Below are 25,430 nucleotides of genomic sequence, written 5' to 3' on the forward strand. Positions count from 1 at the left end.
TGCTTGGTGAGGATAAATGCTGTAAACAGAAATGAAGATGGGGAAGAAATGAAGCTGGAGAGTCAGATGGGGAGGGTATCACGCAGAGGGTTGATATTCAAGACAGGGGACAGGTATAACCTCTTTCAGAGCAGACATTTGAGAGGAGACATGGAGGCAATGACAGAGTGAAGCATGGGAGAGATGTCGGAAGAGACTTCCAGGCTGAGGGAAGAACAGGAAGGACACGGGGGCCAAAGAAGGAACAGCTGCTTCTTCAAAGAACGAGTGAGCCGCCTCTCTAGGCGGGAGGGAATGAATGAGGGAAGAGCGGTGAGGTCAGAGAGGTGGGACCTCGGAGGCCATGGTGAAGAGTTTGGATTAAGTGGGACGCAAGGCCAGGGTTAGAGCCGTCTGCTGTGTGGAGGGAGAATGGACTCCAGGGGAAGCACGGAGACAGGGCAGCGAGGTGAGAGCCTACTCTGGGAGTCTAGGTGGATGTTGGTGGCGGTTTAGACTAGCACACACTGCTCATGCCAGGCAACTCTTCTCTCTGAATCTTTGAACACTCTGTTGATTCATTCTAGCTAACTCCTCCTGGGATAGGTATTTAAAAGCCAAACATTAGCTGCCTGTTTAGTGGTCACATCTACTGTTGGTTATAAGATGGCCTGGTGCTGAAGTCTTGTCCGAGTCACTTCACCTTGCTGAGCAGGTGGTCCATGTATAGTCTTTCTCAGGTCTGACATCCTCTGAGTCCTAATTTTTGTGATTGAACCTTAATGAGCTCCACCACCCAAGGTGTCCACAGGAGTAATGGAAATCATTAGACTGCCCCACATGCCTCTGAATTGAATATAATTTGATCCAGATCTTTTTTCCTCTCCCTGGGAGCCTGCAAACATTCTGCAATACCCAAATTCGGATCCTCAGTCTTCTGTCAGATTGACGTGGGGAACTCTCATGACAAGAATGGTCACTGGGTAGAGAAGGCCCCACGAGAAATCCCCTCCCCTCCCTGTACCCTAACCTCATGTAGCTTGTGGCCCTTATGAGCTTCGTTAGGGCCCTTCTTAATGTTTGCTTCTGACCTTCAGGATCTGGGAGATACCCTGAGACTTCCCTGCATCTTCTCGGATTAGCACAGAGCTCACAGTAGGATTCTGGCCTCTTTAGAAGACAAAAAATAAGGGGAAATCAACAGACTCTAACTATGAGTTTCAAGAAGGGAAACTGAAGCAGCATTTCATCCTTCCACAGTAAATAGATGTTGCTCATCTATCAGTTCAATCTCCTTAAAATGCAAAAAACCAGATCAGTTGTTTAAGCATCTGCGGTCCGGTGTCAGGATCACATTTCAGCCCCATACACAAAAAGTAGGCAATAAATTAAAAAATATGAATCTGTTGAAAGGAATATCAGCTCTTAAGTTTTTGCCTGAAGTATGTGGCTCCCGCTGGTGTTAGTCACATGATCAAAATCTGCATATTGGATGCCTGGTATTCAGGGTGACACTAATTTAAACCCAGAATCTAATGCCTGATATGAAACATGCAGAGACATCTCCTTCCAAAACAACTAAAGCAAACTCTTACTGTGAGGGTCAATGTGTAAGCACAGCTTAAAAAAAATTCAGAAAGTTTTGTACATTTAAGACTTCAAATACAGCCCACTTTTACTATAGATGCTCTGATGATGACTATATCGAATGGATTAATTAACCTGCCTTTTAGTTTTTGCAAACTTGGCTTAGGTTACGAGGGAACAGATTTCCCTGGTTTTAATGTGTTCCATACCAGACATTTGCCCACTTCTAAATATAAACTGATCTCCCTGTCACTGGCACAGAGGATTGAGCATGTCTGAGGCAGGCTGAGGTAGTCCGGGAGAAATCTGAGAATTTCCTGAGGAACTTGGAGGAAGGTATGAGCCAAGTTTTATGGTAATGGTATTCACTATTTAAATTAATAATTATTATAGTCTTATATGTAATGTTCTAATTAGTCATTATATATGTCTAATTCTCCCAGGACCTCAGTTACGTCTTGATAGTGAGTTGGAGGTTGAGTGTTGTGGAGAAAACCCTGGGGAGCTGGGCTTATTCAGGTGGGGGAAATGAAGGATAAAGAGTGATTTATTGAGTATTTTTAAATAATGGGTTTTTCTCGTAAAGAGGATGACGTTGGACCACCGTTCACAGAAGTTTGAATAATATGAAATGAGCTTCAACTGAAGGATGCAGGATTTAGGTAAAGTACACAGAAGGATTTCCTCGTAATAAGTGGAATTCAGCAAAGATGGATTCTAGGCCACAGAGGAGGGTGTGGTAGTAGGAAGGTGGCTGGTAACTGTTGAAAACGTGAGAAAAGCACCAAAAGTAAATGAAAGCATGGAGCGTAAGTTATGGTTTTGTTCGTTCTGATACATTCTACTAACTGAACATTTTTCATCAGGATGAAACGTGAAAACCACCACCATATCCAAGTACAGTCTGTGCTCCGTTGAAGGGGGCCCCAAATATAGAGTGATAACTGACATCACCCAGCCAGAAACTCCCCCAAAAATGACTTTTGGCCATTCTCAAAGGATGCTTAGAGTATTTATATGAATCTAGAGATACTGCCTTACTCCACTTTCATGGCATAATTTCATATAAAAATAAAATGTCGGCATTACTAAAGTTTGTTGAGTCCCCCAACAGTTTCAAGAGTGAATTTCTTCATTTGCATGCACAGTATCTGAGAGGTATCACTTTTAAAATTTGTGTATGTGGCTCTCATTAGGAGGTTCATTTTAGATATTGGGTAATCATGTAAGTTCAGGAATATTGTTTTGTTTTTTTTTTTTTTAAACGTGTTCTGTATACATTCACGGACTCTACAAAGTAACTTTTTCCTATATACCTTTAAGGGTTGTTTTTAAATCATGGTACAATTCATTAAACATTTGCAATTGTGAGATCATATCCAACGGGATAGCTAATAAATCTGGGTTAAATATTAACTCATCTTTTTTTTTTTTAAAGATTTTATTTATTTATTTGACAGAGAAAGACACAGCAAGAGAGGGAACACAAGCAGGGGGAGTGGGAGAGGGAGAAGCAGGCTTCCCGCGGAGCAGGGAGCCTGATGCGGGGCTCGATCCCAGGACCCTGGGATCATGACCTGAGCCGAAGGCAGACGGTAAACGAGCCACCCAGGCGCCCCTAAATATTAACTCATCTTAAAAATGACTCTATTATGTGACATCTTTAAACATCCAAATCAACTTTTGATTTCAGTTTTTCTTTCTAGCTAATGTGTTTTTCCATAAGTACTTGAGCTTTTCTCCAGTGTTTAAAGAGATTTTGTTAACACTTCAATATAGCATGCCTCCTCTCTTCTAAGGGAAAATTTTGAGGAAAAGACTAGTCTTTTATTCGGCCACATTAAGGCATCTGTGCTCTCCCCAAAACAGTTTTGTAGGGGCTATCGGGGTTGATATGCTTAAGGTTAGTGATGTTGGCTTCTAAGATGTAGTCTAGGCAAAGAACCTTTCATTAAAGGGCAAGGCTATAGCAATTCAGAATAGTTAACACAGCTTCGGGAGTTTTCTTTCACTCGAAGGGAAGTATGTCCTAGAGGCTGACTCACAAAGTTACTTTTAAATTATATTTCAGTCTGATAACTCCAACAGATTTTTAACCTCACTCAGTGGTAGGGTTTATTTTTAGGTTTCCATATATGAGACACGAAGAAGCAACGAGCTAGATAAAGCTTCCCAACCTTGAATGAAAAGTTAGAATTCTTGCTTCCATATCCTAAGCTAACTACCCCCCCATCCTAGCACTACAAAACTCAGCAGTTTTTTTTTTTTTTTTCTTTTTTCTCCCTCCAACTGGTGATCATTTCATTTTAGTCAAACTCCCAACTGGCCAATATAAATGCCTAGAGAGAGAGAGGAGGGTTGCATAGCCTGTCAGGAGTAGCTCAAGTAGCTGTTTGTTCAAAGAACTTGCTGAAGCAGAAACAACCCTTTTTGTTTTGAAAGCATGTTAATGTGATAATGAAATGCACAAAGCAAAGAGGTTCATCCATATAAATGGGTCATTTAAATAATGAGCAAGGAGGAAGGATGTGGTTTGGTGTCAGTACTGATTAATTAGGACATAAAAATAAATAACCATCTCAACATTGGCTGCCTCCCTTGAAACTCACTCTATTAGTGGGCAATGAAGTTAATGCAATTGACAGTATAATTACAGGTTAGTTAACAGAACAATCCATGAAGAGGCTCTTGATTCTTTTACAGCTTTAATTAGCTAGATAGCATCTCTGTTCATTTTCTCATCTCTACCTTGCTGATTTTCTGGTTCTCGTAAAGAAATCATGTTTTCAACTAGTCTCTTAGACTGTATTGGATACTAAATATAAATATATATTATTGTTCTAAGTATTCAGTTCAACCAACTTCTACTAAATGCCTAGAGGTGACATTCACTGTACACAAACATGCTACTAAGTTTACAGACCTATATTTCAGAAAAATACAACGTTTGCCAGTGACTTTCTTCCACTATAATCCTTTTCTCTGGAATCTTTGTACGTTTCACGGGCCAAGTTCATGTTTTCTAAGGTCTGATGTTAGTGGATTGTATTAAAGTTGATGGCATATTGTCAGGTTTATTCCCTCACCAAAGAGGTAAACCTTGAGGCACCTTTATTCGGTCTATTTTACACAATCATGATTGAGGATAATGCAAGGTAGTTGAAAGTTAATAATCAACTCAGCTTCAAACACTGAAGGAACACAAAACTTGAGATCTATTAGCATCACTAGAAGTCATTGAGACTACTGGAAGGGCATTTGGAAAACACGCACTCTTACACACACACCAGGTTACAGGAAACAACAATAAAATCCCACATGAAACCACTTGAGAGTCCCTCTCATCCTCATAGAATACCAATAAGTGTAAATGTGATTTGGTTCATATTTTCTTGGCTCTGTTAAATGGTGAATCTGAGGCTGGTTTGGGCTGAGGATGGTGAATATTCTCGAAGAACTAATTCCATTCTGATAGAGAGGATCTTTCCGGTATTATCTTCAGAAGCCTATTTTACCCTATCAGTGTAGATGTAACTTTCTCATATTGTGAAATGAGAGAAGAAATCAAAATTGAATTGTATTTTGGAAAATAAACAAGAGAAATGCTCCTCATGTTGCAGCAATGATTGATGCCTTCAGATGACTTCTCCAAGATTTAGACTTTTGTAGATTTATTTACTTAGTGATCCTGCATGTTCCCCAGGTTTTCAGTTCAAAGTAAATTACCAAGATTTTTTTTGACCCAAACTTGCCCCTTTACTCTTTTTCTCTCTTTCCCCTCTCTCTTTCCCCTCTCTCTTTCCCTTTTCCTGTTTCTCTCTCTCTCTCAGTGTAAAACATGAAGAAGGCGGAACTTTCTGTTTTCTTCACAATGGTTCATTTGTACTCTCTGAACCCAAGACTAAGGCAGGTTCTAATGTCTTACTGTTTTATGTCACCACTGAGGTAGAAGTGACATGCTGGCTGCTGATGAATAAATATATTTATCTGGCGTCTAAACCTGCATACACTGTGTGAATAATGAGCAGATGTTAACAATTACTCTAAATGTCCTGGATATTTTGTAAAACTTTTATCAAACTTAGGGTGGTTTATTGATTTAGTCAGAATCCTGCCTTGGGCACAAAATATATTGTCATTTGGGATTCCACGTGGGCAAAATGGATGTCCATTAACATTTTAAACTTCAGCCACGAGGGTCTTGCTTCTCGAACCTTCTGAACAATAGGTCTCTCTAATACATTCTTACTCTTCCTGAATAAAATAAAGCATATCCATTAGCAAATTTTCCATAGCGTCACCTTTTAGGATGTGGCACACAGACATCAGGAATGGCAAATAATGAATATGCAATTTGAACACCAGCTTCGTGCCTTTTAGGTAAACATTACAACCCAGCACAGTGAAAACTACCCAGGCTTGTTTTTCAAAGAAATGAACAAAAATCTATATTCCCATTTCTCTGGAGTTATGTTTTTGTTGTTGTTGTTGTTGTTGTTCTTTTCTGTAACATCAAGCCATTTTAGTTGAATGATACAGAAAGTCACTTTGAATTCAAATATAAAATAAGGCCATCCATCATGTTAACAATTTAATTACCTGAGTATATATTTTTCCAGCAAAAAACCCCATTATTTGTTGTGTATCTTATTACTGAGCTGTTGCCTCGGGACAACTTGGCTGTCATCAAGCAGGCCTTGTGGTAAGAAATGGCAAGATAGGGAGCGGATAAACCAGGCAGTCCTCTGCCTGCTCTCCAGGCCAGCTCTGTTCCGTGTTTGCTTGACGCCTCACCTGTTAGAGTCCCTGTAAGCTTTGTTGCCACAGTGAAATGGTGACTTGTAAAGGCAGCGAGGCGTGGCAGAGAGAGTGAAAGGGTCGACTGAAATAGAAATGTGATATTTTCTATCTTCCGAGGGCCCAGGGAATAGGATTCCTGCGGCAGGACCCGGGCTGGCATTCACTATCACACGGGGTGCAAGAAAAGTTGTGAGGTTCCCCGTTAGGACTCAGGGAAGAGGCAGAGTCAAACAACGCACTGGCTTTCTCCGCTTGTTGGAGCATCTGCCTTCCCAGGGATCATGGATCCAGGAATAATTTAAAATGAGGAGATTAGAATAAGGGAGGCAAAGTGGGAAAAAGCAGCTGATGGGCCTCCTCAGGGCACTGGGATTTGGGGGACCCCACGCCCCCACCCCCAGCACTCACCGGGTGATGGACAAATGTCTGTGACAACAAGCCTGTTGTCGTTTGCTTGCTTGCTTTTTTAATCGCATACCCTGACTGCCACAGATACCTATAACAGCATAAGCTAATACGATGACAAGATAGCAACAATCCTCCCTACTTTGGGGGTTTAGTGGGCATAAAGTGGTCAGGAAACTTCTGCTTTTATGCAACATGATGGTTGGCGGTTTTATTTTGGCCTGCTCCCTTGCAGCAAGCATTGTCAACTGAGGAGGACAGAAAACAAAGACCAGATTTCAAGCAACCATTTGTGCATGCTGCCTGTTTCCTGGCTGGGTAATGTTACAAGCAAGAAAGGTGTTCTTACCATGGCTCTGAATCGAGGATAATTCTTCCATTTCAGAGCAGTGGCCTGATAAATGATAGAGACAATAGGGCTTGGTCTACAGCTTCAGGTATGAATCTCCCAGATAGCAGGGGCAAGCTGCCTAGTGGAAAACTTTTGCTTCTGAACCTTGTCCAGGTGGCCCTACTGGGTCGTGAGCTCTCTCTCTCTCTCTCTCTCTCTCTCTCAACTTTGGGACACATAATTCAAGAAATATGCTCATTCCAGATTTTGCCTGAAGAAGAGCTGCTAACCATTTTATGGTAAAACAAATGCATGGAAGTTTCTGTAGAGCAGATTCCACTGGAGATGATTCAATGACTGCTGATGATGACTAGGAGAGTTCCTCGATAACTTTACGAATGCATCTGATTTTCACAGTGAGCGCATGTTTTCATAAATGGAAACAAATAAAACAGTAGGCAAGGGCTGTCTCAAAAGGCTTGCCAAGTACATTAAACACACAAAAGTACATTCGCAGCAAAAGTTGGTTGAAAACAGCTGTTTTAAAGGATTTTTGGTGAATGCAGTTAACAGCATCATCATTATAAGGCCTGAAGAAAACGTGTTACTGATTACACCCCATTAAGAAATTGGAATGTGTTCCCCCAAGGAAACACCACAGCACATGCTATTTGAAAGTAACAACCAACTCCAAAACACGCAGCTAAGACTTTCCTATGGATTGTGCAGTCTATCTATAAAGATAAAACTCTCAGGAAAATGAGAGTACATCTTATCTTAAGCCATCAGAAGATTTTTAACAGTATTGTTTGCGTGGACATTTCCTTAGTGTCTTTTACCTTTCCCCCGAACCTTGCTCTGTCTCCTCCAGTCCTGCGCTGTGTGGAAGTTGTGCAGAAAAACAGAGACGAAGAAGTTTGGGGTTCGGTTTGCGACAGCATGAAAATCCAACTGTGCAGTCTGTTTGCATGGGAAACATGATGCAATTTTAGGTTAGCTCCTTCTAGAACGTGTGTGCCCTTGGAGCAGGGAGTGCTCTTCAGGGTGGGGCCGAAGGCTGTGGTCGGGTCTGTGGGTTATGGAAAATTTAATAGGGACCATGGGATTTGTGCATGGAGAAATAACGTTCATGTGTTGAAAAGGCACTGTCAGAATGCCACGTAAGCAGGGCCTGCCGCTTGTCTGCAGCACGCCTGTTACTGTTCACCTTGTGTCTGCACTGTCTGCCCACCATGGCCCCAAAGGGGCTCGACACTTTTCATAATGGCCCAGAAGCCTCCCAAGGGCCCTTGGGGGTTCGGTGGGAAGGAATTTAAGTCCAATACTTGGTAAGAAAAAAAGGGGGGGCTTTTTCACCCTTTCTACACATCTGAAAGAAGGGTCAGATTTCTCCTCATGATGAAAGAGTCACTGCTGGGGACTAACCTCCTTTTACACCGTGGGGCCACACTGCGGGTCAAGTGAGGAAGGGCAGCCTCTCGTCTCCCACCGCCTGAAAGGGATGGTGGGAAGTACCCCGACGCCTGTGGCAGTAGGGGTGTCTGATACACACAACTCAGCAAAGATGACAGTAATGCTAATGTAAAAATGATCGGATGACACACTTAAGAATTTTGTTGCCATTGTTTCACTCATGTCAGGCCCATTCCAGTCCCGGCAGTGGGACTTTGGATCAGTTCTATGAACTCTGTGAGGCCCTACATCCTTATTTTTAGAAAGAGCTTGTTTTTAGAAGACTTATTTTTATAATAAGTTTGAAGTAATAACCTTGTTTTTATAATAAGACCTACCATATGCAAGTTTTGTAAGCAGCATGCACTAGGCAGATAGATCGATCGATGGATGGATCGATTGATTCTTAAGGAGTTAGGGACCATTTGAGATTTCAGATTGTGAGAGAAGCCTCATTGTTGATGGGGAGAAAGGGTCCTGGGAAAATCCTTCTCCTCCACACGTATGGAACTTTGGAGACCACCAGGATTAAGCTGAGGCAAAAGTAGACTTTTTTGGCTAGAGCATACCCCTGCCCAGAGTGAGCAGTGATCCTAATCTAAACACTCAGGATTCCCAAGCCCTCAGAGGAGGCTGCCAGAACGTGACCTAGGGATTCCTGAAAGCCTATTACATACTAGATTATAATATCTGTGAGCATTAGGGCGTCATAATGCAGCTCCTTATGTGCAAACTCGCATTCATGTTCCTTTATTGCATAGCTGTCGGAGTGAGGAAGGCTCTGCCCTGGCACCGTCTTGGTGGGGGAGCTCTGAATTCCACCAAGGAATCTGCTCCCAGAACCTGGCACTGGTGTGTGCACCTGAAGGAACTGTTTCTCATGGGGATACACTTTACAAAGCACCTTTTGTCCAAGTTAACAGCGTGGGGGAAGCTAGTGGAAATGGTGATAAGTTTATTACACCAAAACTTTGATGTAACAGATAAATATATTATTGATAACACTGCGACCGTGACTCCTAGGAAATGTTTTTGATAACATGACACAAATATTAGTATTACCAACTATCAGTAGAAGTCATTTGCCACAAAGAAAATACAGTTGATTTTGAACAAAGGAAATGGTTGTAGGTGTCAGCTGTGAGCCCATGAGACTATGTAGTCTATCACCATTTCCTTTTTCAGTGAATTGTGAGTGAGGCAGATAATTTTAAGGAACCTGCATGTAAGTGCATTTAAAAAACTATTTGATCATTTATAGTGAAATTAATTTATCGCCTATTAAAAAAAGAAAGGGGGCCCAGTAAAATTGTACCCAGAGATTCTGGAGATGAGAATATTGATTACGTATTTCAGAAGCCAAATGGAAGTAAGCTGGAGTTTGGTTCTTCCACATACGAATTTTATACTGTTTTATTATTATACTATTAGTATTATTTTAATAATCAAGATAACTCATTTTTTCATGGCAAACAAGCTATTTTTTATTTTATTGTAAAAATAATTATTTTTTATAATACATAATCTCTCCCTTCATCCCTCATTCTTCCCTTTTCTTAATTCTTTTATCATTTACTAAATGTCTGCTATGTTCTAGGTACAATTTAAATGACAAGAGATACAAAGAGAAAGTAGATTGAGTCTTATTCTGACTCACATAACCATATAATTTCTTTTGTTCAAATTCTGGAGGTGATCGAAGTAATCATATACTCTGAATAACATTGTTCCTACGGGAAAAAACATCCTCATAGCGTTACTCTAAAAGAGGGGTTTCTCAAGTGGGTGCTCATATGCCAGGGGCTATAGAAGATGATCTATTGGGGTACAGAAAAATATTCAGATTTGTTTCTATTATTTTACTATAACATTTTGTGTTTTGTTTGTTTGTTTTTGAGAGAGATTGAGAGAGGGGTGAGGGGAGGGGCAGAGGGAAAGAGAGAGGGAGACTCTCAAGCAGGCTCCACACCCAGCGCCAAGCCCAAAATGGGCTTGATCTCAAGACCCTGAGATCATGACCTGAGCTGAAATCAAGAGTCTGATGCTTAACTAACTGAGTCACCCAGGTGCCCCAACAATTTTTTTTTGACAAGGTTTGTGATAAAAACCCTGTCTGAAGGCTACTGTTCCAGATTATATTCTTCATGAAAACAGAGAGCCTCTCCATCTTGTTTGGCCTTTCACTGTGAGTGAAAGTGTCTGGCTCGTTTGGGCATTTAATAAATAGTAGAAGAAGGAGTAAGTGAATGAGTAAACCAACAAATGGTTTCTGTCCTCTTTCTTCAGAGCTGCTGACTTAAAACCTACCCGCCCTAATAAACTCACTAACATGTAGCAATGTTACATAGCATATTTTTTTAAAGACTCTTAGATGGAAATATAATCTTTTCCCAAGGTTTAAGTTTCACTGTGGGTCTACATAGCACCATACTTAGAGGGGAAATCTTGAGGAGGAAATAGAGACTTGTGATCCTGCTAACACACCTTATGGGCAACCTGTGCATGCCGCTTATTGCTTGGTCTTAGAAACAATGAGCTGTGGAGCCAACACTTGAAGGAACGCGAAGAAGGCCATCTGGTCGGTCATCATTTCCTTTCTAGGCGGGACTGTACAGACAAATGGGTTTGTACGCTACATTAAACGATCTCTACATGTTCCCCCAGAAACCTGGTTAAGTGCTGAAATTTGGGTGTACTTTCAAAGATAATGGTTATTTGACCAGGAAAAAGATATGAGAAGGATGAACTCCTTAGGCTTGTTGGATGAGCAGTGCTTAACACAGCCATTCTTTCTCCTCTCATTTGTTTTCAGTAGAGAAGTAGATACAGGTTTTGTGAATAAATGGAAGACTTGGAGGGATCCATATAGCCCAAAGGAAATAATATGCAAATAATAATAATAATGACTCCGGACCAGGCACCTCTGGTGACCAGTGTTCTGATGCAAATGTGTCCCTTTGACCATTTCTGTATTTAGGTTTCAAAGAATTCTTGTTACAAATAAATAATGCATATGATTTTGTTCTGAGACAAGATGATCACAATGATAAAATGAGCTTACATCTATGGGGTATCGTACTTCAGAGTTCATGAAACATTTTTATACTGGTTATTATATCTAACTTCAGCCAATCAGGCACACAAACACAAATGTTTCTAATTTTATGGAGAAAACAATGGAAATTTCAAGAAGTAAGTGACAGGACCAGGGCCTGGATCTTTCTAGGCCCAGAGATGTTTCCTTTACATCAGTACTCCTCTGACTGTAATGTGAATGCAGTTTCTCTGGGGAACTTGTTAAAATTCAGATTCTGAGTCAGCACTTCTGGGGTAGAGACTGAGATTCTGTATTTCTAACAAGTTCCTGGTTGATGTTGATGCTTTTATCCATAGATCATACTCTGAATAGCAAGATTCTGCATCATAACTGGTTCCTATGTGATATGATTAAAGATGGTCTTGTTGAGCAGCTTGGTGTAGTATGTTTAAGATACTCAGAGCAAATGTTGTGAAAGTGGTTAGCATGCTTTTCAGCTGGGCTATCACAACAACCCAGACTCTGGTTAGCATTTCTTCACTGCCCTTAGCTTCCCTCACTGCCATTGGTCCTTTCTGTCTAAAACACAACCTTATTATGCCATTGCCAACTTTAAAGGCCCACATGGTGCTCCATTTCCCATAGGATGGATTGCAGCTTCTGAGCATGGCAAGTATTAAGGCCTTACTCTGTGCCTAACCCTGTTACCTCTATCTCCTATCGCAGCCTATTCCATGGCCACACCCCTTTCCATCCTCATATACTCTACCCCATCTACCCCAAATATCTTACACTTCCCAAATGTAATATGCTTGCTTTTTTGCTTCCATGGAATTTCATTTCTAAATCTATTCTAGTTCGTTATGTAATCATTAGTTTATAAACTTCTGTCAGGTTGAGAAAAGTTTATAAACAGTTGTGTTTATAAACTTCTTACAAGAGAGTGTTGGGGGCTTAAACTATCTGTGTGTGTGTGTTTGAGAGAGAGGGAGAGAACGAGAGAGAGAGAGATACTTGGCACTGTTTCTTACATAATAAGCACACAATAAATATTTGTTGAATGGATACCCTAGATGCCTGATACAACCACAATCATGTTGGATTAATATGTGAGATTGGTAAATAGTTTCGAAACTTGAAAGAAAGTGAATTAATTAGGCTCAGACATTTGCCTGGGTTTCACAACAAATTGTTCAATGTAATCATTTTAGGATTAAAGAAATGCATGAAAATTGTAGGCATTGCAGAGCGTTTATTTAGCTGGTCCTGACCAGTGAATGGCGTGTTTAGAATAAGAGAGAAAGATGGCTCTAGCTCTAGATTGTGCCTTATTCTGTGGCATGTTCCAAAGATTTTTTTTTCCCTCTCCCTGCCAACTTTATTTCATTCAGAAGAGTTATAGTTTGGGTGACTTATGGCTGATAATGATAGCTGGCCCATTTGTCTTTCTCCCCTCTGCCTCTGTTCTATAATTTCTATCTGTGGGACTACTGTTCATTTCAAAGACATATCTGTGGAAGAACTTTAAAGGGGTGGCACTTTTAAAAATCTTCACTAATTCATAACAACAATGACACACTAGTCTTTGGTTTTACAAACAAAATAGCAGAGCTTTTGCTTTTTGGCAAGCAACAGAAATGACAAACATCGATATTGTATTTTGGTGAAGAAAAGAAACAAAACAGCATCATCAGGCAACCTTATTGCTAATTAAAATGTAGATTCATTACTGAGTAAGATTTATAAGATGTACTGAATAAGCAGGTGTTATCTAAATAGCATTATCTTTGATGATGTTGTCATGGAACACAACTCTGTGTATACAGTTATGTTTTCATACCCACAGATACAAATCCATGTACATATACAACCATGTAAAATATCTTCAGTTTGTCAGAATGGAATTCTCTAGCCTTTCTGTTACTAGAAATCTAGAGGGATTTCTTTTACTTCCTTTTCTCTTCTTTCTGCTCTCTGAATTCCCCTTTCTGAGCTTCTCTCACCACCACCCACTTACCGTACTTTCTCTCCTCCCCTCGCATGTATCACATATTTCCCACTCAACAAGTATTTAACAGGCAACCTCCTCTGGTCTTCTTGTGTGTGGAGGGAGGAGGGAGTAGAGAGTGGTATTGAAGAAATTTACCCAGCAAATTCCAGTGTTCCAGCCAAGGAATAAGACCCTTGATTCTAAATACAAGGCAAAGGCGTGACTCAAACCACAAGATAGATTGGGATTTGTGGTTGGGCCCCAGCCGTACTCTAGGCTGCTGAGGTCCTGATTATTATGGTGGTGGATGAGGTGTAGGGAAGCAGAGCTCCTGCTCAACTTAGAGGAAATGCTTTGAAATTCAACTTGGAGACCAAGCTAGAAACATGCTTGAGTGAACTAAAACTAACCCTGGACTGATCACTTAATCTAGTTTCATCTAAAGTACTATCAAATATTGGGAGTGAAGACTGTTCTTCTACCTTTTCATTCAGAACTCACTCAGCCTGCCCAAGACAGGGCATCAGCAGCCCCTCTTGAGAAGGGTTGGAAGTGGCCAGCACTGCAGCATAGTTCATGGTTGGAATGTAGTGTTTTCAAAATACTGAGTGTTTTTTAAGTGTCTTGACACCTCTGGAAAGAATCAGACAATTCCCCATATTTGACTTGTCTTTCAAGCTCAAGTGAATGCTAAAGCGGTGGATTAAGGCAAGGGAGAGTGAGTTGGTCACTCATTAGCAGCCCTCAGTGTGCCCTCTGGTTGGTGCTGGCTGAGACTGCTCTAAAGCAGCTTCATTTGGCCACCCAGCTTCACCTTTTGCTTATTTTGTTGTCTGTCATTCTAGCATATGGGTTATCAAACAAAGTAGAAGAGAATTAGTATGAATAATCTTATAGTTGTATGGATGAACCTAAAAAACTTTCCATTGAACCTTTGGAAACAACCCTTAGAAATAATGTTTCTGAGATTATACAAAAACTTTTATTTTCTATGTTGACAATTCTCAAAATAAATTTGGAAGCCTACTAAGTTTTTACTGCATTAGTTTGGTATACCATAGTTTAAAATTTACATTCAAGGACTAAAAATAAATTGGACCGTGTTATAGGCACTTAGGATTGGATCCTGATTCATGGTACTGTACCTGTCCAATGTGCAGACTGACTACATCACCAGAGATTTTGGCAAAATGAAGACTTGCTTCAGGATGAGCACAGAATTTGGTTGATAGCTGAGGGAATATCAGGAGGTTTAAGGCTAATGTAGTCCTTTATTTATTTTTTATGTTTTAAGTTTTTAAAAGATTATTTATTTATTTATTTGACACAGAGAGAGAGCACAAGCAGGGAGAGCGGCAGGCAGAGGGAGAGGGAGAAGCAGGCTCCCCGCTGAGCAGGGAGCCCAATGTGAGGCTCGATCCCGGGACCCTGAGATCGTGACCTGAGCCGAAGGCAGACGCTTAACTGGCTGAGCCACCCAGGCACATTAATGTAGTCCTTTAAAAAAAGCAAGAAATAATGGAGCATTTGTGTACATACTGGTACAGACCTTGGTGAAAAATATAAATATGATGCACAAATAAGATCCCTATACATCATGTTCATAAAAGTGTGTGTTAAACAAATGTTTCTTGAGAGTTTACTTTGCTCCAGGAACTGTGCTTGGTGCTGTGTTTGTAAGTGTAGTATCTATGGTGCTTCTCCACAAAGAGAAACTTGAGTTGGTCCATTCAGAAACACTTTGAGCCAGGAGAATAATTAAGATTTCTTCAGGGTTAGAAAAGGAAACTCTGAGACATGATTAATGGAATGGATTTGAATTTTGCTGAAGCAGATGGTACAGGGGCATCTCTTTGGGAGAAACCCTGGTTGGAGGTGAAGAAGAATGTTTTGTGGTGCGACTTCCGTTGCTACAGTCTTATTTAGTAGTTGGAGCAGAGTTCACGTCTGGGAGCCCTCTGAGAATTAGCCATTGTGGAGAACGGTGAACCAAGAGGAAACAGAAGTAATATATATTGAAAGGCTTAATCTGATCTCTTGCCTGTCTTCAAAGGAAGCTTCATTTGTAAAGGACATGCATGATTGTGAAGAAAGGACCCCCATTAGGCAATGCAAGAATAATGAAAGACTCTATGTCCAAAGCCTTGGGTGCAGGGGGGTTGAGGGACTTGCTCTGTGCCCAGCTGGGAGACTGATGGAGCGGGACTAAAATTCGCCTCTCGGATCCTCTGCTCAGTAGAGCACAATTCCTTTCTTTTGCTATAAATTAAGATTTATCTGACAAGAAGCTTCCACATGGAAACAGAAGAGTGAGAACCTGGCAGAGCAGGGTTCATGCTCATTCAATTTTGTTGGCTTCTTCTCTTGTATCCACGTCTTTGTTTTCGGGGAGGAGTTATGTTTGAGTCATCCGTTTGCTTATAGAGTCAAGGACAAAGTGAACTAGCCTTGAAGCTTCTAAGATGAAGAGGAGAGAGACACCACTGAGGCAGACAGATGCACATACCTGTTTCCTGTATTACTCAATGGTGTTTGGAATTGTTCTCAGTGACCTGAAAGAGGGGAGGAAGTCTCATGGAGAAAAGGGAATCTGAACTCCTGGAAAAATATGTGGTGTCAGTGTGTTTATGTGAGTGTGTGTGTGTGTTTAACATAAATTGGCTTATACTGTAGGTATGCAGTTTGTGTTTTTGACTCAATATGTTGGTTATATATATATATATATATATATATATATATATGTATATGTACACCCCAATATATTATTGGTGACAGCAAATGCTGTGTGTATAGTTCTCACTCCGTGCCATGTATTTTCCAAGCACTTTAGATACTACAAATTATTTAATATGGACTTAGCACATTCTTTTAAATCACAATTAGTTTGGTGATTTCCTAGTTGTTAGATATTTATTTATCCAACTTTTTTTGTTGTTGCTATGAACAATGTATCAAATCTCCCTATGAATGCTTTCTTGGATATGTGTGAGCAGTTGCAAAAGAATGAAAAGATCTAGTACACATCATCTGATAACAGTGGTTGCCTCTGAGGTGGGGGAGGGGATATGAACTCAGTTGTGGTTAGAGGGGCTTTAGCCTTACATATAATGCTCTGTGAGACTTTCTAAGAAAAATGCATTCATGTATTCCTAGTATAATTACAATTAATTTTTAGAAATAAATATGGGGTTAGAAGTTTTTAGACACATAACCTAATCAGTCTGATCGGTTTTCCCCCTCACTTTTAAAATACCACCTGCCATAAAATCCTGGATGTGTGGTCATAGAAGACAAATGCAATGTGTTCAGTGTTACTGGGTTTGTAAAATGCTTCATACACTCAAGTCACTTTGATTCTAACATATCTGGATGTTAGCAGTAAAAGTATCAGAGAATCCACAAGTAGTAAATACACCAGTGAGTGTTTTCTAGTTTTGACAAAGATGTCATCTACACTGAAAAATAAAAAAAGATTTTAAGTTGCTTTAGTAGATAATCAATTCAATATGATAATTAACATATAGTTTTGAAGTTTCATAATCACCGTGTGTAAATATCAGCGCTCTTATTAGAGTTAGGTACCCCCATTAGGCAATGCAAGAATAATGAAAGACTCTATGTCCAAAGCCTTTGGTGCAGGGGGGTTGAGGGACTTGCTCTGTGCCCAGCTGGGAGACTAATTAGAGTTAGGTATACTTTTAAAAATCCGTGCTGTGCATTGCAAACATTTTAATCTGTACCTCACTCTGAATATATAGTTTTTGGAGCCTCAGTTCTGTACAGCTGTTATAACCGTTTAACCACCCTGTACGTGTGAGCATGCGGACACACACCATCACAAGTGAGCAGTGAAAACGGAAAAGAAAAAAGAAGAGGGTGAACTCAAAGAGTGTTTTTTAAGTTGGTGTTTGTACTTTGCTGGAAAACTGAGATATTTACTAGGATATCAATGTTTCAGCACAGAGAATGACCTTGGGATGTTATCAAGCCCTCCTGCTCACAAGATATAGCACAATTTAAATACTTTTTAGTATTTGGAAGGTAGGCAGGAGACCTTCCAAAAACAGGCCCAGTGACGACAGTTGGATAACCATTGCAGTCCTGAGTAAATCTCAGTGGTGAAAATTTCTTTGAACATCTACCCTTGTAAAGATAGAACATGTCTAGTCGCTCTATTCTGTTCAAGAATGCCCCTTCCTATAGCCATCTGCTGTGAGGTCAGATGGTGCCAGTTAGGTTTGACTTCCCGGTTTTGTTTTGTTTTTTTTTAAATCCTTACCTTAATATCACTACTCTGGGACATCCACATCATTTTGACAGGTCCTACAATGAGCATTTCTCTGTGTAAGGTCATGCTTTGAATACCCCAGAGGGTGTTTGTGGGCACACCCACACACACTGCAAATTTTTCAGGTTGGAGGAAGGATTTCAGTGTGAACTCTCTCTTTGTAACTTGTCTACTTAGCCTCAGTATTGCCCTACCTGTTTTCTGAAAGTTTTTCTCCCTAAATAGGATTGGGCCAAAGCAAGAATAAACGTTTTTTATGGTTTGAACATGCCACTCCCTATTACGCACTTTTATGGAGTCATCACCTTTTATTTTAGCACATATTGTATATCCATGCTCACTTTGAAGTCCATTATGAACTCTGGAATCTGAGCTGTCCAATAGAACTTTCTGCAGTGAGGAGAATGTTTTATAATCTGGGCTGTGCTGTAGCACTTCAGTAACCGCTGGTCCTGGTAGCAGTCGGGCACTTGAATGAATGTGACTAGTGCAAGTGAAGAACTGAATTTTTAATTTTATTTACTTTAATGTTCAATTGAAATAATCTGATGTGGCTAGTGACTACTGGATTTGACAGTGCAGCTGTAGATTACATCACATTCATTGAGATCTAGAAAATCTTCAACATTTATATTACAGTCTTTGCATGTTAAAATCTATCCCTTTGGCTCCGTTTAGCATTATTTAATTTAATTAATTAAACCACTTCATTAATGTATATAATTTGCCTGCTTCGAATCCAGGGTTTATTTGTACTCTGGGGTTTCTTTTGCCCCAGATTTTTGTTTTTTCTCTGCTGCTCAACCGACCACCATGCTACCTTCAGCTAGTAGATGTTTTTGAAAACTTACATTTGGAAAGCGGTGTAATGCTGTGAAGCAGAAAAACATGTTTAGGTCATGAAGTATGTTATAAAAGTTTAGAGAATGGCTTTCTTAGATTTCTAGTTCTCACAATCAAAATTACTTGGATCTAAACAAATAACATTTATTGAATATGTATCTCTCATCTCCCCCTTCTTGAGAATCAGACAGATTCTAAAATTAGCACTAATCCTCACTTGTCTTTGCAGAACTTTGGAGCGGTGTGACACCTTCCTTCCTGCCTGTCGAGTTTTGGGAACTGGCTGGCTTAGTGGCCTCCACACAGCCATGATTTAGCACTCTGTGACAAAGCCCATCTTCCTCCTCGGGCTTCCAAGGACTAAATTGCCAGTAAGCAGGAACTTCCTGCTGCCCGTATGGGGCTTTCGAATGATTAGGATGAGCAATGATTCTCCAGAAGTGGGTAGAATGTTGAAACAGTAAACACGCAGATTGCATGCTGTATCCACCCATTCTTCACACATGCCGCCTAAGATAACAGTCCTATAGAGAAACCGCAGCATTCTCAAGCTGCGCGCACAGGGTCCTTCTCTTTACTTAGAGGCCAACCAGGATGCACACAAAACATAACTGATAACGCCTAGATAATTATTGACTAGTTTTAGTATTAATGGTGGGAGCTGTATTCATTTTTTCTTCCTGGTTATGTTTCATTGATGTAGTTTGCTTATTTCTGTGTAGAAGCATGATGATTTTCACTCTCTGGGATGAGAACTTCAGCGCCGGAGACAAAGGTAATTTGGTCGAGCGCACCTACAACGTCTGTGGTTTGAACGTTTTGAAACCTTCTCTTGTAAATCTATCTCTGTGATTTTGAATGTGCGGCTGGGGGCAGATGTACAGCATCATCTGGTATATTTTGTAAACCTTCCCTTTTTGACAGATGTTCTGAATTGTAAAGATGCCTTCTTTGTGGCAAAGGGATGAGGTGGAAAATGTGTTTAATGTCTAGATGTTCACCTAAAACACCACGTGGGCAGCCAAAGCACAACTAACTCAACCTTGGGGGTTTTTTTGGAAGCAATTTTTCTCTTCTGCCACTGGCTACCCCTTTGTTTTCGTATTCCTGCTTCTCAGGCTAGATGTTTCAAGCAGAAGTTAATGGGGTAAGATGTCTCTCTTTGTCCAGTGGTTCTCCTCTGCCCCTGGCTCCTGCTCTTCCCCCAGCCCTGTCTGCCTCCCCTCCTTCCTGCCCTTGTCAGGTGTGAGGAAGGGCGAGTTGACCTCCCGCACCTGGTGCCCACCCTATGACCCTTTTCTCTCTATTGGAAAAGTGTGAGGGATGGGGTGTGGGGAATTACATTGCCAGACACAGAGAAGTTGCTCAAAAGTGAATGCTGAAGTAAAGACGTAGCCACTGACTTTCCAAGGTCAGGAGGAGCCAGCCAGGTGTGTGAATGATTTTCTTTCCCCTTTTTTGACACTTTCACTGTGAAGTCACCAGCCACCTCCAGCTTCTGTGATGATCTCCTCAGTATCCAGAGATAATTTAAAAAACAGAGTAAGACCTTATCAGAATATTTTAGGGATTATCTTGATACATAATACTTTATCTCCTTTTACTGTTATGTTTCTTTAATAATATAATGATAATTTCTTTCTCTCTAGCCAGATTTCTTCTTCCCCTATTTCTGTCATCTCAAAATATTCTGGGGCAGTGGAAAGAAAGCCAGAAGGAGTTCTTGTCACTAACTAGCTGTGTGCTACATGGAAAGGGCTATGCTAGGTGGTCACTAAGGTTTTCTGTAGCTCCAGAAGTCTGTGATTCTATTCCTTCCAGAGCGTATGTCTCACCCCCAGCTCCTTCCTCCGTCTCTTCTTGTCTTTGCCTGTCATGAATCATTTCAGACTTCCAGCAGTCCCCAGGGGCCTACTCTCGGGACTAAGGCACTTTCACAAGCCTCAGGGGGAGCTCCGTTTGTGTTTAGCAATGTGAACTCGTTCTGCCAAAGGGTTAATCTTCCAAAACTAAGTGCAGATTGGGTAAACTCGGAGAAGATCAATGGTTTTACCCTGCCATGAGTGGGGGTGTTCAATCATGCAGGTTTCCAGCCAGATTTTTAGAAATCTGCATCACAGAAGTCACCTGGGCGTCACACCCCGAGGAACTCTGGGTTAATGTGTGGTGAACAGAAATATCAAGTTTATGCCTATAGGGCAGTTTTCATTGGCATGGGCTTCAGCACAAAAAAAATGGCCTTGGTACTGTTAATTTTTTTATGGGCAGTTGCACGATAGCTGGTCTTGGAATGTTAGCAGCACTGTTGCAGAACTAAAAATGTTACCCTGAGACATTTTAAAAGAGCACTAAATATCTGGTTTTAAAATACAGGCATTAAAAAATTATAAACTTGGAAAGTCTTCTTTTGGTTGTTGTTGCTCTAACTTGTTAGGTTGTTAAAGCTGCTTTTTCCTCCCTGAGTTCTCAATAAGCAATTGTAGGGCTTGGTAAGTCAGTGATGACTTGACTACTTTGACGTTGGGATGTTTATGCTTTAACAAAAGGATGCCTAATGATGAGACTCTGTCCCCTTAGAAAGGACAATTTGGCTTCACCCTGTGAAGATGTGGCTGTGCTTGGGACTGGGGCTGTACACCCTCTGGGTGCTGTGCCAGGGGCAGTCTTTTGATATGGAGGGAGTGGCTCTCAAGGAAGGTGGGAGTCATAGCCACACCTGGACTGCACTGGTGTGATGCGTGCTCCGGAAGCAAATTGCAACCAGGGGCACTTGGGGATAGCTGTCCTGTGGGATTGACTCCCATTGGAGAAATGACACCAGTCCCTACCACTGTCTCCATGGAGAGGGTGCTTAGGCCAGGGAGGATGGTATCTCACAATTGAATGTGGCCAAGAAGGACTCAACTTCTTGTCATCACTTTTAAAACATAGAAACATTATTGGGGCACCTGGGTGGCTCAGTTGGTTAAGTGTCTGCCTTCGGCTCAGGTCATGATCCCAGCATTCTGGGATCGAGATCGAGTCCCGCATGGGGCTCCTTGCTCAGCGGGGAGTCTGCTTCTCCCTCTCCCTCTGCTGCTCTCCCTGCTCATGCTCTCTCTCACTGTCACTCTCTCTCTCTCTCTCAAATAAATAAATGAAATCTTAAAAAAAACCCAAAACATAGAAACAGTATTACAAAAAAATTTAAAAATCGAAAACAATTTCACTCTCTCAAGTTTTGCTTGGCTCTGCCTAATTAACTTTCTTGTAGTTTCAACATTTTCTCACTTAACATTTTACAATAAATGTGGGTCTATATTTCTGCATTAGCTTTATGATTGCTATTATAATTGTAAATATTCATCTATTTATGTACAGTAATTTATTTTTCCTCCTATTATTAGTTTCTTCCATGGTTTATAATTTTATGCTATGAAATGTAACACCACAACAAATGAACTAATGAATACAGCTTTTCCTTGTTGATATATATTTAAGGAAAATTTCTGATGATGGAATTATGAAGAGAAAGAGTGTAAACACACTAATGATTTTACAAATATTATAAAATTTATTTTCTTGCTTTCCAAAAGAGTTCTAACAATTTTCAAAGCCTCTAGTGTATGAGTGTACTTACTTATACTGAGTTTAACATTTAAAAATCAATTTTAATATATAAATTAAAAATTATAATTAGATACATAAATCATATAAATTGAATATATGTATATGTACAGATAGGACATGGAACCTTGAAATTTCTCTGTGATGTGCTTCAATAATCTGTGAAGGTGAGCAATTTGTTCATGTACTTAGAATTTGTTTTTCCCTTGTTTGAATATCTACTTCTGTCCTTTCTCTATTGTAGCTTTTATAAACTTGACTTAGCAAGCTAGCTAGATGCCAGATGTTTGATACAGTTCGTCTTTTAAAGCTTTACCATTTATTATCCAGATTCTGATATCAGAATGAGGCTAGAACATTGTCCCTTTCTGATAGGGGGTCAGTGAATTTGTAACCACTTTATATTGTCCGTTTTTATTGGGTGTACTTGAATGTGCACAGCAAAATGACTGCTTTTTAAATGACTGTTAGGTAAATGCACACAACACCTATGCTTTGAAACAAAAATAAAAAAATATATAATATATATAAATATATATAAATAATATATAGATATTCATATATTTATTATTTTATATATAGTCATTCATACATATACACACACCCCTATATATATGTGTATATATATGTGCAAAATTTTAAGAGAAATATTTCTGAATCCCTTAATGGCAAGCTGTGCCATAATGAAAACCTACTCTCTTTTTAAAGTCCAGGTAAAACTGAAGCAACCAAAGGGTTTCATGTAACTGAAAAGAATTAGAATACTTAGTTTTAGGTGTGAGAGAGATCTTAAATAAGTTGAAAACCTACTTGAGATATACTTGGATGCCAAAGGCAAATGATACCTTCATTTTCCTGGCATTAGGTGAGGGTAGATTAAGAATTCCTGTTACGGAGAGCATGATTAGGATTTTTATTGAGCAGGATGCCAAAAAATTAGGAAACGTTCTAATTTGGAAGGAGATTAACAGGAACCCAGTGGTGTTTTCTGCCACAGTAAAGCTGGAAAACCTGGTGATCATTTTTATTTTCCAGTCACACCATGACTGTGTTTTGAGTTCATTATAACTAAGTTCAGTGCATTCTAACTAGAGTGTTTTGTCCATATAATAGTCAGTATTTGTTTGCAAAGAAGTTCTTTAATAGATGACTTCTAGTATAATGAATCAATCTGCAGATACATGTATTTCTTAAAGATGGATATAAAGATACAGGATAGGGGCACCTGGGTGGCTCAGTTGGTTGAGCAGCCTCCAACTCCTGATTGCAGCCCAGGTCATGATCTGGGAGTCATGAGATGGAGCCCCATGTGGGGCTCTGCGTTCAGCAGGGAGTCAGCTTGAGATTCTCTCCCTCTCCCTCTCACTTTACTTCCACTCGCTCATGGACACACATGTGCTCTCTCTCTCTCAAGAAAAAAAAAAAAACAGGTTAGAGAAATAAGCAATCTTTTTCAAAGAGAAACTTAGTCTGGTGATTCCAACCCTCATTTAATCATTAACTTAACATCCTACCCTGGGTAGATAGGTAGGACATTCAACAAACTCTCCATGCCTGAGTGTGTTAATGTCGAAAAGGAGAGCAGCAAAATCATGACAGCCTGACCACTGAGGAATTGCGTTAGTACGCAAAAGTAGACACAGGAAAGGTGGACTTTGTGTGCACTGGAAGTCACACCACTCACAGATGCCAAGTATGATTAATACTTGGATATGATAAGGTGCTTATTGCCTTTATTCCTTAAAGAACTCCTTGACAGTTCAGCACCTTGGTCTAACAATTCCAGACCTGAATTGCCGCTGCTTACTAATTAAATCCACTTAGTAATTAGAAAGAACTTGTGTGTCTCCCCCTTTCCCCTCCCTGCCTGAAATTCTTAAACAAGCATTGGGTGTGTGGTAAATGGCGCGTTTTAATAAATGTTTTGTAAAGGCCAATTATTCAGTCAATATTGAATCGTGTGATAGGAAATACGGCTGCTTAGCTACAGGGAAGATGTCTACATGCTATTGGCATCTGTTGGGTAGGTAATGTTCTTAAACCACCTGGCCTTCTTCCAAACTTTGATTATTCATAAATCTGTTGAGTGTGGTAAGTTGCACTATTAGTGTTTAATCTTTTATTGAAGCAAACTCAGGAGACTGAAATCTATTTGCTTTAGCAAGCTTGTTCACTGATAAATGTATGATTTAAAATTTTCCTTTTGTGAATTCCTCAGTGCAAGAAAAACACAGCTGGGCATAGCACAGATCATATTTATCTTTTCATTAACTAAAGTACAAGAAGATAGTGGCATTGGAGGCTTATAAGGAGGGATTGCTAAAGAACAGTCCTCCTTCTGTTTGCACACCCACTTGAGAAAAGCTTTCCAAACAAGTATTTGAGATACTTGTGAGAAAAGCTAGTTGAATTGTCAAAAGAAGACCAAGTGAATGCATATGAAGTGGTTGGATTTCAGATAACATTTTCCCCCTGAGTGTTCAGATTGGTTAAATATTAGAGGAGGGAGATAATGACACTGTTTGTTGCCATAAACTCAGACATATATCTTTTTTCACAAGGTTGGTATGAAAGGCATATCAAAGATTTTCCATCCCATTTGATTGAGTTTCAGTGTGGTAAAGGGCATTGTAGGTACAGAAAGATTGCTTGGATATTAAGTGCTAGACAGGAACATGGAAACTTTGTACAGACTTTATAATAGAATTTTTTGTTTTGAGAATAACACAATAAACTGATTGGCTGTCATGGGGGGTTAAATATATATTTTTAAAAAATTTTCTCCATTATTCTTTCTGCTAGAGGGAACATTATGAAAATTTTTGTGAGGTTTTGGGATACTTATTTGCAATATGCACTAAACCAGGCCATTAGGTGCAATCTTCCAGAATGAAATAAGTGACTTCTGGCTTATATGTGTTAATAATAAATTCTCCACTTGGGAGAGTAAGATGAAATTATGGAGTCTCCCCTCACCCCCACCTTTTTCTGCATCCCTGGATCATGAGAGCCGAGATTGCTTGTGCTTCTGTAGTTCCTCCAAACCCTGGCAAAAGGGCATGTACACAGTAGGTGACTAATAACCACAGACTGATTTGTGGACCCCTGTTGA

At 40.1% G+C, this 25,430-nt stretch overlaps 1 protein-coding gene across 10 annotated transcripts in view; it reads left to right on the plus strand.

Annotated features, from left to right (window-relative positions):
• MECOM (MDS1 and EVI1 complex locus) overlaps positions 1 to 25,430 on the plus strand; it is a 532,091-nt gene that overhangs the window by 334,810 nt on the left and 171,851 nt on the right. Inside the window, exon 1 of one of the 10 annotated variants that reach the window (XM_073897615.1) lies at positions 19,354 to 19,487. The exons of the other annotated variants lie outside the window; for them this stretch is intronic. Coding sequence (XP_073753716.1) covers positions 19,461 to 19,487 — 27 coding nt within the window. The 5' untranslated portion in view covers positions 19,354 to 19,460. Of the gene's footprint in view, positions 1 to 19,353; positions 19,488 to 25,430 lie in introns of those variants that run through there. 10 annotated transcript variants of the gene reach the window in all.

This window comes from Callorhinus ursinus, unplaced genomic scaffold, assembly GCF_003265705.2.
Source record: "Callorhinus ursinus isolate GAN/ISIS: 27379988/994484 unplaced genomic scaffold, GSC_fseal_2.0 scaffold1, whole genome shotgun sequence".
Classification (NCBI taxonomy): domain Eukaryota; kingdom Metazoa; phylum Chordata; class Mammalia; order Carnivora; family Otariidae; genus Callorhinus; species Callorhinus ursinus.